This window comes from Entelurus aequoreus, linkage group LG20, assembly GCF_033978785.1.
Source record: "Entelurus aequoreus isolate RoL-2023_Sb linkage group LG20, RoL_Eaeq_v1.1, whole genome shotgun sequence".
In the NCBI taxonomy this organism is placed as follows: Eukaryota; Metazoa; Chordata; class Actinopteri; order Syngnathiformes; family Syngnathidae; genus Entelurus; species Entelurus aequoreus.
Genome location: NC_084750.1, coordinates 37,664,653 through 37,678,709, shown reverse-complemented (window position 1 = coordinate 37,678,709; position 14,057 = coordinate 37,664,653). Strand labels below are relative to the sequence as shown.

Genomic DNA, 14,057 nt, shown 5'->3' with positions numbered 1-14,057 from the left:
GCTCAGCCTTTTATTTGCAACCCAGGCGTGGCAATGGTCTTAAATGCGGTGGTAGATGACAAAGGGCGAGACGTGGCCATTGATTGTTCCGTCACACCGCAAATATTGCTTGAGATACAGTCAGAACACACAACAGGCGTCGGGATCCCGCGCAGGAAGAACTGGAGAGAGGCGGTGAGGTCACCTCTGCACATGGATTTACAGAGGTCGGGAGGGGGGGGGGTTACATGGACTGTGACTCATACGAGCCTCCCCCCCTGCTGCACTGATGACCTCACTAAATCTCGCTGAGGTTTTGCCGAGTCTGCACAATCAAACTGGTTAGCTGGATCAAAGAGTGTGTGTGTGTGTGTGTGTGTGTGTGCATATTTAAGTCTGCATGTGTGTGTGTTTATCATGTGTGGGAGGAACCCTTCCATAAATACTGGGAGACAATCAACATGAGACCAGAGGGGAAAAGTCTCCTTCCTTCCATGGCGAACTAATTCTGCTTGAACCACCAACAAAGATCTGCGATACTGATAAACGAGGATTCTACTTTAATGCAACGTTTGGTCTCCTGCCCGTGACTCATTATGGCTCCGACCTGAAGACCGTATATGCCAGGAGTATTCGATCTGAGTTCAGTTCAAAACTTGGGAAGACTAACATTTTTGCAGCAAATTCCTAAAAACACTGGAGCGCTCCTGTTGTATAGAGCGGTGGTTCCCAAACTTTTTGCCATCCCGTACTTATACTTGCCAACCTTGAGACCTCCGGATTCGGGAGATTGCGTCCCGGAAGAGTTTGATTGATTGATTGATTGAAACTTTTATTAGTAGATTGCACAGTTCAGTACATATTCCATACAATTGACCACTAAATGGTAACACCCGAATAAGTTTTTCAACTTGTTTAAGTCGGGGTCCACGTAATCAATTCATGGTAAAGTTAGTGCTGCCAGGGGTTCTGGGTATTTTTTATGTTGTGTTACGGTGCGGATGTTCTCCCGAAATGTGTTTGTCATTCTGGTTTGGTGTGGGTTCACAGTGTGGCGCATATTTGTAACAGTGTTAAAGTTGTTTATACGGCTACCCTCAGTGTGACCTGTATGGTGTGTGTAAAAGCCGCATATATTATGTGACTTGGCCGGCACGCTGTTTGTATGGAGGAAAAGCGGACGTGACGACAGGTTGTAGAGGACGCTAAAGGCTGTGCCTTTAAGGCACGCCCCCAATATTGTTGTCCGGGTGGAAATCGGGAGAAATTCGGGAGAATGGTTGCCCCGGGAGATTTTTGGGAGGGGCACTGAAATTTGGGAGTCTCCCGGGAAAATCGGGAGGGTTGGCAAGTATGCACTCTGATCCAAGGAAGAGAAACCTGGGTTGCTGTAACCGGCAGGGGCATCCTCGATTGTAGGCCTACTGGTAGACACCGATAATGTCTCTCTGGAGGGAGGGATTTACTCTTTTTAGTCATTTGTCCATTATTCCGGCGCAAGAATGGCTGTTTTCTATGAATAGTAACTTGACGTTAACAAGTAGCCTAATTGGTTGCTACGCAACAATTGAAAGACTGTGAAGGGAGAAGACTTGAGCGCGGGACAAGTATGTATTTAAAAATGGAGGTCGATAGCGCAAGGTGGTATATTGCCTTTATCTAATAATCATGCAAACTAAATGGCTGGAGGAAACAAAACAAAAAGTGAAACCAATGCATTTTTATGGGCTTGCCGTGCAGAATTTCAGAACAGTTTTTCTAACACTCCGCAGCAGCCGCGTGGCAGACGTTTCCATTGGGCTTTGCTCCATTAAAAACAATGGAGTTCAAATTTTTTGTATTATCGATCTGCGTCCAGTCGGAGTTGGCCTAAAGGCCTACTGAAACCCACTACTACCGACCACGCAGTCTGATAGTTTATATATCAATGATGAAATCTTAACATTGCAACACATGCCAATACGGCCGGGTTAACTTATAAAGTGCAATTTAAAATTTCCCGCGAAACTTCCTGTTGAAAACGTCTATGTATGATGACGTATGCGCGTGACGTCAATCGTTGAAACGGAAGTATTCGGACACCATTGTATCCGATACAAAAAGCTCTGTTTTCATCGCGAAATTCCACAGTATTCTGGACAATTTGTTTAATGAACAATGAAGACTGCAAAGAAGAAAGTTGTAGGTGGGATTGGTGTATTAGCGGCTGGCTGCAGCAACACAACCAGGAGGACTTTGAGATGGATAGCAGACGCGCTATCCGACGCTAGCCGCCGACCGCATCGATGATCGGGTGAAGTCCTTCGTCGCTCCGTCGATCGCTGGAACGCAGGTGAGCACGGGTGTTGATGAGCAGATGAGGGCTGGCTGGCGTAGGTGGATAGCTAATGTTTTTATCATAGCTCTGTGAGGTCCCGTAGCTAAGTTAGCTTCAATGGCGTCGTTAGCAACAGCATTGTTAAGCTTCGCCAGGCTGGAAAGCATTAACCGTGTAGTTACAGATCCATGGTTTAATAGTATTGTTGATTTTCTGTCTATCCTTCCAGTCAGGGGTTTATTTATTTTGTTTCTATCTGCAGTTAAGCCCGATGCTATCACGTTTGCTCCGTAGCTAAAGTGCTTCACCGATGTATTGTCGTGGAGATAAAAGTCACTGTGAATGTCCATTTCGCGTTCTCGACTCTCATTTTCAAGAGGATATAGTATCCGAGGTGGTTTAAAATACAAATCCGTGATCCACAATAGAAAAAGGAGAGTGTGTGGAATCCAATGAACCATTGTACCTAAGTTACGGTCAGAGCGAAAAAAGATACGTACTGCACTGCACTCTAGTCCTTCACTCTCACGTTCCTCATCCACGAATCTTTCATTCTCGCTCAAATTAATGGGGTAATCGTCGCTTTCTCGGTCCGAATCGCTCTCGCTGCTGGTGTAAACAATGGGGAAATGTGAGGAGCCCATCAACCTGCGACGTCACGCTACTTTCGGTAGAGGCAAGGCTTTTTTATCAGCGACCAAAACTTTATCGTCGATGTTCTCTACTAAATCCTTTCAGCAAAAATATGGCAATATCGCGAAATGATCAAGTATGACACATAGAATGGATCTGCTATCCCCGTTTAAATAAAAAAAAATCATTTCAGTAGGCCTTTAACGTACCCCCTACAATTACCTCACATACCCATACCCCACTTTGGGAAACACTGGTATCGAGGACCTTGGACCACTGTAAACACATTGGCAGATCCTTGCATTGACATTTTAACTTTGCCTGCAAACGTAGACCACTGGGGCAAAACTTTTGATTTACATAAGTGAGGCACCGCTTTAAGGCCCTGCCTACATTAAGCCGGATAACTCCTGAAACGAATAATTATTTAGCCCTGTGTCAGCCATACTAACCCATCGTTTAACGAACATAACGGCACGCTGTTGTGACATTGCTGGAGGAGAGGCGCATGTTCGGCAACGCACACGCACGGAGCACTTACAAGCAGACACGGTGTAAAGACTTAAGAGGCGGAATGGACATATTTTGGCTTAAAAACTAGCGCCGCTCTACAAGAGGTGTTTTATAGCTAGCTAGTGGCTAACGTCCATCCGCACTCGACAGTGTTTTCCTACTTCTTAAACACTAATCCTCGCCTCCATAGCGACAAAGTATGTTTCTTACAAGTATCATCAAACATAATAAAACATCCCTTACTGTACAATGTCTGCTCTCACTGAGATACCCACTGCTAGGATGTTGATATATTCTTGTTTAGATGAACAATGACTCATAATTCTTTGTGAAGAAAAAAGGGACGGAACCAAGCGTCTTTTCGGGTCTTCTTCACCATTTGTGGGTCTAACATTTCCTGTCAAAGTGGACCATCTTCGCAGATTATGTTCTCATCCTTTTACTGCACAGGTGAGAGGCATTTAGAATAAACTTTCAGGAGCTCAGAGGCCAGGGAGCAGCTCTCCAGCTGATGACGTCAATATAGCAGCATAAAGAAGTTAGCTCTCTGTGACAATGGTCTGCTCGTAATAGGTCCTTAATGTTAGCGTTTATAATAACAACATCACTAATACTTGATTAATATTCAGGTCACAAAATGTAAATGGAGTATTGTTGGCGGTTTTTGGATGTTTTTAGTAGGTTTTCGGGGCGGAAAAGAGGACCTCCCATTGACTCCGTTATAAGCAGGGTTTTATTTACGTTTGTTTACGAGTTAAAATGCATTAAAAAAAACATGTGTTCTTGTTTCTCATAAAGACTGAATTATAGGCAAAATTACAAAAAAGTTAAAGTTCCCCTTTAAGTTTTATCAGAAACATTTGTAACATAATTTTATGAACACAGCTTAACAGATTGTGTATTTCAAAATATCTTGAACTGTTACAAAATGAGGTACACTATCCAAATATTATGTCATAGCTTCTTTGTCTTTGCGCTAGTACCTGCTATAACAGATAAGACCAACGTTGCATTAAACTGGAATCCGCCTTTTAACTGGAACTGACGATTTGTACACATAACACCAACAGACACATTTCTGCATAATTATTAACATACAGCATATTGTACAATACACAAGTGACATGCATTGTATTTGGAGAATAGGATCTTTTTATACATTAGTTGCATTTGTTAATCAACACTTGGTGGGTCCAGAAGACCAGGTAGTTTGGTTGAAATAGGACTGCACAGTGAAAACCGACCCTCCGCTGGGCATGGAACTAGACAAAGCTGCATACTGCTGCCAACCTGAACGCTCTGCAGAATTACTTTGCTCATTAATGACAGTATCAGGTCAGTGTGTTCTCCTACAGTTAAAAGTGCCTCAAAGAGCATAAAGTTTGTTGGTTAATTTTTCACTGAAAGTTGACAACAAGCTCAAGTTTCTTCATTGGCGAACACTCCAGCTCCAATCGATCTAGTTATGGTAAGACCATGAATGGTTGTTTGGGTCCAAAAGTATCCTTCGGACCATGAAAATCAAGCATCACTGGAATGGTCCAGAGCCAAAACTTTTATCCCACTGAGAACATTGTTGCTCTAACTGGTCCAGCAGTTTGTCGACCGAGTCTTCCTTGTTCTCCAATTTCAGGTACCTTCGCCCAATGCCAAGGTCTAACCGAGGCCAGCTTTGGTGAGTCTGCTCCTCCGTGACGTCCATAACCTGCCCGGGAATGTTAATGCAATGGTCTCGTCTCATAACCGCTGGTTGTTTGGTATATCCCTCCTCCCTAATGAGTGTTTTCTCCGTAGACCAAACCGTTCGAGCCATGGAAGGTTTAGTCCTGTAGCTCATGCTATGGCAGCGTCGAGGCTGAGCAGCTGGGATATCCACATCGTCCATCCCAAGGGTGGACATGGAGCTGGCAGACATCAGGCAATTACTGAGCTTTCCGAACGGTTCTGGTTGGGTTTTGAAACTGGAACCAAGCTCAGTTTCAAACTGTGTGTTGATGTCAGTCTGGCTGGAGTTGCACGAGGAGAAGTTGGTTGAAGTCGGAGGCACCGACTCTTGATGGTGGAGGGCTTCTGTCTGCAGGACTTCTTGCTGGTAGACGCCCTCCACGCTGTCCCTCTGGTTGCTACCAGGTCTGGTCTGCAGCAGGGGTTCAGAACTTGCCAACTGCTCCCGACAGAAGCTGTTGAGTTGGGCAGCCGGTAAACTGCTCACCCAGTGATGTTTCGCCATTGAGTTGGCTGCCGCGATATCTTGTAGGTCTGCTGAGGGAACGGCGGCAGACACAGAGCAGATTACACTGCGCATCTGGGCCATCAACATCTGAGTCTCTCTATCGCGATTCTCATACAAGACTGTGTTGGCACAAATGAGAATGAAGAGTCCCACTCCCATTATGACCGGGCCCAGCAGCTTCATCCGCTCACTGTGGATCAAGCTGACTGTCGACAGGAAGCTCTTAGCCCCCATACCCCACTTCCTCTGCGGCTCAGAGACATGGTTCCCCTCTTTGGCTCCCAGGATGGAAAAACGTGACATTCGGTATCCCGCCACAGCCAGAGCAATACCCACCATGACCACAATGACCCCCAACACCAGGAAGGCTCCAGCAATGGAACGTAGGCGAAGCTTGCCCCGGATCATTCCGCTCTTCTTCTTTCGTCCACATAAGGTAAAACGAGGCTTCCGCCGGAGGGAGGGTGGTGACGACGTTACGCCTCTGGCCTTCTGGGTCATCATGGTGTGGGTCACTCCAGAGCCTTTGCTCCAGGTGACACCCAGTCAGAGACCTTTAGGAAGCAGAGGAAATTTGAGGTTAAAAAAATGCAATACAGCACTGTTGCCAAACTCAAGGTTAAAGTCATCGGACACAACAAGGCCTGGATATAATATTAAATACACTAAGTGATGCTCTATGTCCTAGGTGTCAAAGTCAAGATCCGGCCCGCGAGTGAATTATCTATGGCCCCCGGGATGATTTTTGATTAGTATTAGAACCGTCCCGCAGGCCACAGCCGCCTGATTCTGTTTTGCATGCACCAATACTCCATTCCCCACAATGCAACGGTAGCCCGCGAACTCACTGCAGTGCCGCAAGTGGGCCTCGGCTTCATTATTCATCAGCATTCAGGGCAGATGTCAACTTTCAACAACCCCCCTCCCCAATGGTGAGAACAGGGGGTTTCAAGCCAGGTGGGAGGCAGAGTACATGTTCACGGAGGTAAACGGCAAACCTGTGTGGAGAAAGTGTGGCTGTAATGAAAGAATATAATCTAAGAAGGCACTATGAAATGTCTAAGAAACACAAAGACAAAGACTACAGAAGGTGGAAGAATTAAAATGAGGTCTTAAGTCTGTTCACAAAAGCCACATCACAAAGCTATGGTGTCGTTTTGATAACTGACAAAATGTTTAATTATAATTGTAATATTTGAACGTTGGTATGTGGGCTTGTATTAAGCCTCAGGGAGTTGAACGCCCCTGCCTTACATAGTTCCGGGTCACCCTTGGGCAAGGTGTAGCACCCGAATGCCCCCCCCATCAGGGTCACGATACCCCCCATGAATTACACTAAAAGAGGATGCGTTACCCGGCCCGGAGGAAGCCCGGGGCCCTCCTCCGGAGCTAGGCCCGGAGGTAGGGCTCGTCAGCGAGCGCCTGGTGGCCGGGCTTGCCACGGAGCCCGGCCGGGCACAGCCCGAAGAAGCTACGTGGACACGCCATCTTCTCTGCCACGTGGGCCCACCACCCGCGGTCGGAACCAGTGGGGTCGGGTGCGCTGCCAAGTGGATGGCGGTGAAAGTGGAGGCTCCGGACGGACCAATTCGGGGCAGCAGAGGCTGACTTTCGGGACGTGGAACGTCTCTACGCTGGTGGGGAAGGAGCCTGAGCTGGTGCGAGAGGTGGAGCGCTACCGGTTGGATCTGGTGGGGCTTACCTCTACGCATAGCAAGGGCTCTGAAACCACACTCCTGGACAAGGGATGGACCTTGTTCACTTCTGGAGTTGCTCAGGGTGTGAGGGCACAGGCGGGTGTGGGGATACTCACGAGTCCCCGGCTGAGTGCCTGTACGTTGGAGTTCACCCCAGTGGACAAGAGGGTCGCCTCCCTTCGCCTTAGGGTTGGAGGGGGGAAAACTCTGACTGTTGTTTGTGCATACGCACCAAACAGGAGTTCAGAGTATTCAGCCTTCTTGGATACCTTGCATGGGGTCCTGTATGGGGCGCCGGCAGGGGATTCCATAGTCTTGCTGGGGGACTTCAACGCGCACGTGGGCAATGACAGTGATACTTGGACTGGCGTGATTGGGAGGAACGGTCTCCCTGATCTGAACCTGAGTGGTGGATTGTTATTGGACTTCTGTGCTAGTCACGGACTTGCGATAACAAACACCATGTTCAAGCATAAGGATGCTCATAGGTGTACCTGGTACCAGAGCACCCTAGGCCAAAGATCAATGATCGATTTTGTAATCGTATCAGCTGATCTGAGGCCGTATGTTTTGGACACTCGGGTGAAGAGAGGGGCTGAACTGTCAACTGATCACCATCTGGTGGTGAGTTGGGTTAGATGGCGGGGGAAACCTCTGGACAGACCTGGCAAACCCAAGCGTGTAGTGCGGGTGAACTGGGAACGTTTGGAGGAGTCCTCTGTCCGGAAGGACTTCAACTCACACCTCCGGCGGGACTTCTCTGCCATCCCTGTGGAGGTTGGGGACATTGAACAGGAATGGGCAATGTTCAAAGCCTCTATTGCTAAAGCTGCAGATGCGAGCTGTGGCCAGAAGGTCTTAGGTGCCTCAAGGGGCGGTAACCCTCGAACACCCTGGTGGACAGTGGTGGTCAGGGAAGCCGTCCGACTGAAGAAGGAGTCCTACCGGGGTATGTTATCCCAGGGGACTCCGGAGGCAGTTGCAAGGTACCGGCGGGCCCGAAGGGCAGCGGCCGTGGCTGTGGACGAGGCTAAGCAGAGGGTGTGGGAGCAGTTCGGGGAATCCATGGAGAAGGACTATCGGGCGGCACCAAAGCTGTTCTGGAAGACCATACGGCACCTCAGGAGGGGGAAGCAGGGAACCATCCAAGCTGTGTACGGCAAGGATGGGACTTTGCTGACTTCAAGTGAGGAAGTCGTGGGGCGTTGGAAAGAGCACTTTGAGGAACTCCTGAACCCAAATACATCAGACACACCCTCCCTGATAGGAGCAGGGCCTGAGGATGATGGGGGATCGACGTTGATCTCTCGGAGTGAAGTCACTGAGGTAGTTAGACAACTCCACAGTGGCAAAGCTCCGGGGGTTGACGAGATCCGTCCAGAAATGCTGAAGGCTCTGGGTGTTGATGGGCTGTCTTGGTTGATACGCCTTTTCAACATTGCGTGGAAGTCTGGGACAGTGCCGAGGGAGTGGCAGACTGGGGTGGTGGTTCCCCTTTTCAAAAAGGGGGACCAGAGGGTGTGTGCTAATTACAGGGGTATCACACTACTCAGCCTCCCTGGGAAAGTTTACGCCAAGGTACTGGAAAGGAGGGTCCGGCCGATAGTCGAACCTCAGATTCAAGAGGAGCAATGTGGATTCCGTCCTGGTCGTGGAACAACTGACCAACTCTTTACGCTTGCGGGAATCCTGGAGAGGGCCTGGGAGTATGCCTATCCAGTCTACATGTGTTTTGTGGATTTGGAGAAGGCGTATGACCGCGTCCCTCGGGAGATCTTGTGGGAGGTGCTGAGGGAGTACGGAGTGAGGGGAACCCTGTTGAGGGCCATCCAATCTCTGTACAACCAAAGCGAGAGTTGTGTCCGGGTGCTTGGATGTAAGTCGGATCTGTTTCCAGTGGGGGTTGGTCTCCGCCAGGGCTGCGCTCTGTCACCTATCCTGTTTGTGATTTTCATGGACAGGATTTCTAGGCGGAGTCGTGGCCATGGCGGAGAGGGTATACGTCTCGGGGGGCTAAAGGTTGCGTCACTGCTGTTTGCAGATGATGTGGTCCTGATGGCACCTTCGGTTCGTGACCTTCAGCTCTCACTGGATCGGTTCGCAGCCGAGTGTTCAGCGGCTGGAATGAGGATCAGCATCTCCAAATCTGAGGCCATGGTTCTCAGCAGGAAACCGATGGTTTGTACAGTCCGGGTAGGGGACAGGACTCTGTCCCAGGTGGAGGAGTTTAAGTATCTCGGGGTCTTGTTCACGAGTGAGGGAAAGATGGAGAAGGAAATCAGCCGGAGAATCGGAGCAGCTGGGGCAGTATTGCAGTCTCTCTACCGCACTGTTGTGACGAAACGGGAGCTGAGCCAGAAGGCAAAGCTCTCGGTCTACCGAGCTATCTACATTCCTACTCTCACCTATGGTCATGAAGTGTGGGTAATGACCGAAAGAATAAGATCGCGGATACAAGCGGCCGAAATGAGTTTCCTCAGAAGGGTGGCTGGCATCTCCCTTAGAGATAGGGTGAGAAGTGCAGTCACCCGAGAGAGACTCGGAGTAGAACCGCTGCTCCTTCGCTTGGAAAGGAGCCAGCTTAGGTGGTTCGGGCATCTCGTGCGGATGCCTCACGAGCGTCTCCCTAGGGAGGTCCTCGTTGCACGTCCCACTGGGAGGAGGCCCCGCGGCAGACCAAGGACCAGATGGGGGGATTACATCTCCTCTCTGGCCTGGGAACGCTTCGGGATTCCCCAGGAGGAAGTCGCAAATGTTGCTCTGGAGAGGGAAGTCTGGGGGTCTTTGCTGGAGCTGCTGTCCCCGCGACCCGATTCCGGATAAGCGGTTGAAGATGGATGGATGGATATTTGAACGATGATAAATGAATGTGTTGTGGCAGTATGCGGATTTCACCAATGCGGCGGTTTGTGAAAAAACAATCGGTTGCTTTTCCAAACATTTGTAATAATCTGCCAACGTTAAAATGCTAAACAGGAAGTGCTTAAAGTTTATTGGCTTTGTAAAAACACTGAGACAAAGTCTAAGTTCATTGTGTTCTTCATGGTGTTTTTGAAACTGCACCAATTTTTTCCTCAGAATTTTCAACTCACGTCAAGTGTTTTGCCAAGAGGATTATTTGTAGTATGTACATTTTCAGAATGTACTTGTTCTATTTTTAGCCAAAGTGAGACAAAGAAACTAATTTGAAGTTGTCTTTATTTTTAAGTTATTATGCCATGATTTTACCAGTCCGGCCCGCACGGAAATAGATTTTCCTCCATGCGGCCCTTGAGCTAAAATGAGTTTGACACCCCTACTCTTTGTATTTCTATTTCTTTTTAAAATAATGGTATTGGAGATGAGGTAATCCCGAGCGAGACACTTGAGTAATGTGCCGCGGTAGAGTGGTTGGGAATAGCCTGTGTGAAGACGTCACCTGAGGTAAACGATAGGAAATGGAATCTAGGAACAGAGAACCGGGAACATTTGGCCCCTTCAAAGTACAAGCAAGAGGTAGTTTTTCTGCCTCCAAGGAAAGAATTCCAGCTGCACAATGTGCAAAAAGTAGCAGGTTCAGGGAAAATCCTTGAAAAACTTGGGGTAACGTGGAGACTTTCACCTTTAAGACCACATAGGAAATCAGTATCTTGTTCTCTTCTATAGCACTGTAAAACGGATAAAACATTTCCGTACCCCAGAAAAAGTGAGTACATCCCTCAAATGAAATATTTTCATGTGACAACACTAAATATGACTTTAATCCAATGTAAAGTAGTCAGGGTACAGCTTGTATAACCGTGTACATTTACTGTCCTCTTAAAAATACTTGACACACAGTCGTTAATCCCTTATTTGTTGGCAAAAAAAGAGTACGCCCCGAAATAAAAATGTCCACATTTAATTCCGTTGTCATGTGACTTATTAGTGTTAAAAGGATTCGGGAGTGAAATTGGGGCCCTAAGCGCATTATCACACTTTTATGTGAAATTATTTTTATACTTTTTTGATCAAACTTAAATGTTATTTGATTTTTTTGTACTAAAACAAATTCATGGGAAATACATTGTTCATTATTACAGTTCTTAGCGTATAAAGAAACAATTTCAGTACGACCATGGCAATAGAGTGTACATGAGAGCGGTGGTGAGCAGTTTATTGTTTGCTTGTTTTTTATTAATGCACACATTGAAAATATAATTTCAATGTTAATGATGTGCAACTTTGGGGAAAAACAATTAATGAAGTTTTGGAAAAGCAGAACATTGTTTATTTTAACTATTTTCCTTTAAAATACGCATTGAGACTATAACGTGTCAAACTACTCAATAGCTTACTCGATTATTGATATATTCGATAGCTGCAACCCTACAGTGTAAAGCTGCTGCCCTAAGCTAGTAATCATCACCTCCAATACGGTAAATAAACTGCATTTTTTAGTGTTTAAAGTATTATTATTAATTACCATTATCACTGGAGGACGAGGCTAAACATGTTACACACCAAGAGCAAGCCAGGGGCAGACATGCCAATAGCTAAGCTAATCGCTAAGCTAGATTTAAAAACCACAACACCAAGAAATAAGTGCTTAAAATTAGATGGAAGCTAGTTAGAGCGGAAAGTAAGCAGAAATTAACAAGTAGATTAATAGGAGTCCAGCGAGAGGATAATTAAACAACTGTTGGTGTGTCAGCATTGTGAGTCAGTACACGACATGTATGAGGAAGGCAGGTCCATCCATAAAAAAAGACTACCGATAGTATCGGTATATGATCGATACTAGAGTGATAAGGTCAATATTTCTATTTTCCCAAAATAATGTTTTCTTTGTTTTTGTTGTTTACAAACACAGGGACTATTCCTGGACACAGGAGGACTTTAAAAAGCAAACCCTACTGTATACTATTCGTTTAAAATGTTTTGTTTTTTGTGTACTATAAAAAGTTGGGTTTTGTTCTAAGAGTCAAAAACTCTTGGTTTTTTCAAAGTGTCAAAAAGTCTGGGTTTTTTCAAAGTTTCAAAAAGTCGGAAATTTTGTTTTAGTGTCAAAAAGTCGGGATTTTTTTTTGTGTCAAAAAGTCGGGATTTTTTCTAAGTGTCAAAAAAATCGGGATTTTTGCTAAATTTCAAAAAGTTAGGATTTTTTTCTGTCAAAAAGTCGGAATTTTTTTCTAAGTGTCACAAAATCTGGATTTTTTTCGAAGTGTCAAAAAGTCTGGATTTTTCCTGTCAAAGTCTGGATTTAGTCTAAGTGTCAAAAAATCTGGATTTTTTGTAAATGTCAAAAAATCTGGATTTTTTTCTAAGTGTCACAAAATCTGGATTTTTTAGGTGTCACAAAATCGGAATTTTTTCTAAGTGTCAAAAAGTTGGGATTTTTTTCTGTCAAAAAATCGGGATTTTTTCTAAGTGTCACAAAATCGGGATTTTTTTCTAAGTGTCACAAAGTCAGGATTTTTTGTAAGTGTCACAATGTCGGGATTTTTTCTAAGTGTCAAAAATTCAGGCTTTTTTCCAAGTGTCAAAAATTCAGGATTTTTTCCAAGTGTCAAAAACTCAGGATTTTTTCCAAGTGTCAAAAAGTCAGGATTTATTCTGTCAAAAAATTGGGATTTTTTTCTAAATGTCAAAAAATCGGGATTATTCTGTCAAAAAATCTGGATTTTTCTGTCAAAAAATCGGGATTTTCCTGTCAAAAAATCTGGATTTTCCTGTCAAAAAATCTGGATTTTCCTGTCAAAAAATCAGGATTTTCCTGTCAAAAAATCAGGATTTTCCTGTCAAAAAATCAGGATTTTCCTGTCAAAAAATCAGGATTTTTCTGTCAAAAAATCAGGATTTTTTCTAAGTGTCACAAAATCGGGATTTTTTTAAGTGTCACAAAATCTGGATTTTTTTAAGTGTCACAAAGTCGGGATTTTTTCTGTCAAAAAATTGGGATTTTTTCTATGTGTCATAAAATCGGGATTTTTTCTTAGTGTCACAAAGTCTGGATTTTTTCTGTCACAAAGTCGGGATTTTTTCTGTCAAAAAATCTGGATTTTTTCCTGTCAAAAAATCTGGATTTTTTCTATGTGTCACAAATTCGGGATTTTTTCTAAGTGTCAAAAAGTCTGGATTTTTTCTGTCAAAAAATCGGGATTTTTTCTTAGTGTCACAAAGTCGAGATTTTTTCTAAGTGTCACAAAATTGTGATTTTTTCCAAGTGTCACAAAATTGTGATTTTTTTCCAAGTGTCACAAAATCGGGATTTTTTTCCAAGTGTCACAAAATCGGGATTTTTTTCCAAGTGTCACAAAATCGGGATTTTTTCTGTCAAAAAATCAGGATTTTTTATGTCAAGAAATCGGGATTTTTTCTGTCAAAATATCTGGATTTTTCTGTCAAAAAATCAGGATTTTTTTCTGTCAAAAAATCAGGATTTTTTCTATCAAAAAATCAGGATTTTTTCTATCAAAAAATCAGGATTTTTTTCTAAATGTCAAAAAGTTGGGATTTTTTTGTGTAGTACTGTGTACTATTGACTTTGTGTTGCTCAAACAATTATATGTAAGAAAACATTTTAAAAAAAAGAATAGGGAACTAGTTTAAATATTGTGCTGATAATATTAAACTGTCAATCGCATTTACCATGAATACATTTAACAATTTTACAGTTAATACATGTGATCGGTAACGCTATCGGCTGATCTCACTCATGGATAAT

General features: G+C 44.8%; 1 protein-coding gene across 2 annotated transcripts in view; it reads right to left on the bottom strand.

Moving 5' to 3' along the window:
• Positions 1-3,169: 3,169 nt before the first annotated feature.
• tmem200b (transmembrane protein 200B) overlaps positions 3,170-14,057 on the bottom strand; it is a 39,801-nt gene continuing 28,913 nt past the window's right edge. Inside the window, exons 1-2 of one of the 2 annotated variants that reach the window (XM_062030080.1) lie at positions 6,524-6,670; positions 3,170-6,229 (exon numbers count right to left, since the gene is read on the bottom strand). In XM_062030080.1, coding sequence (XP_061886064.1) covers positions 4,971-6,179 — 1,209 coding nt within the window. In that variant the 5' untranslated portion in view covers positions 6,180-6,229; positions 6,524-6,670 and the 3' untranslated portion in view covers positions 3,170-4,970. Of the gene's footprint in view, positions 6,230-6,523; positions 6,671-14,057 lie in introns of those variants that run through there. The other variant, XM_062030079.1, reaches the window with a different exon arrangement.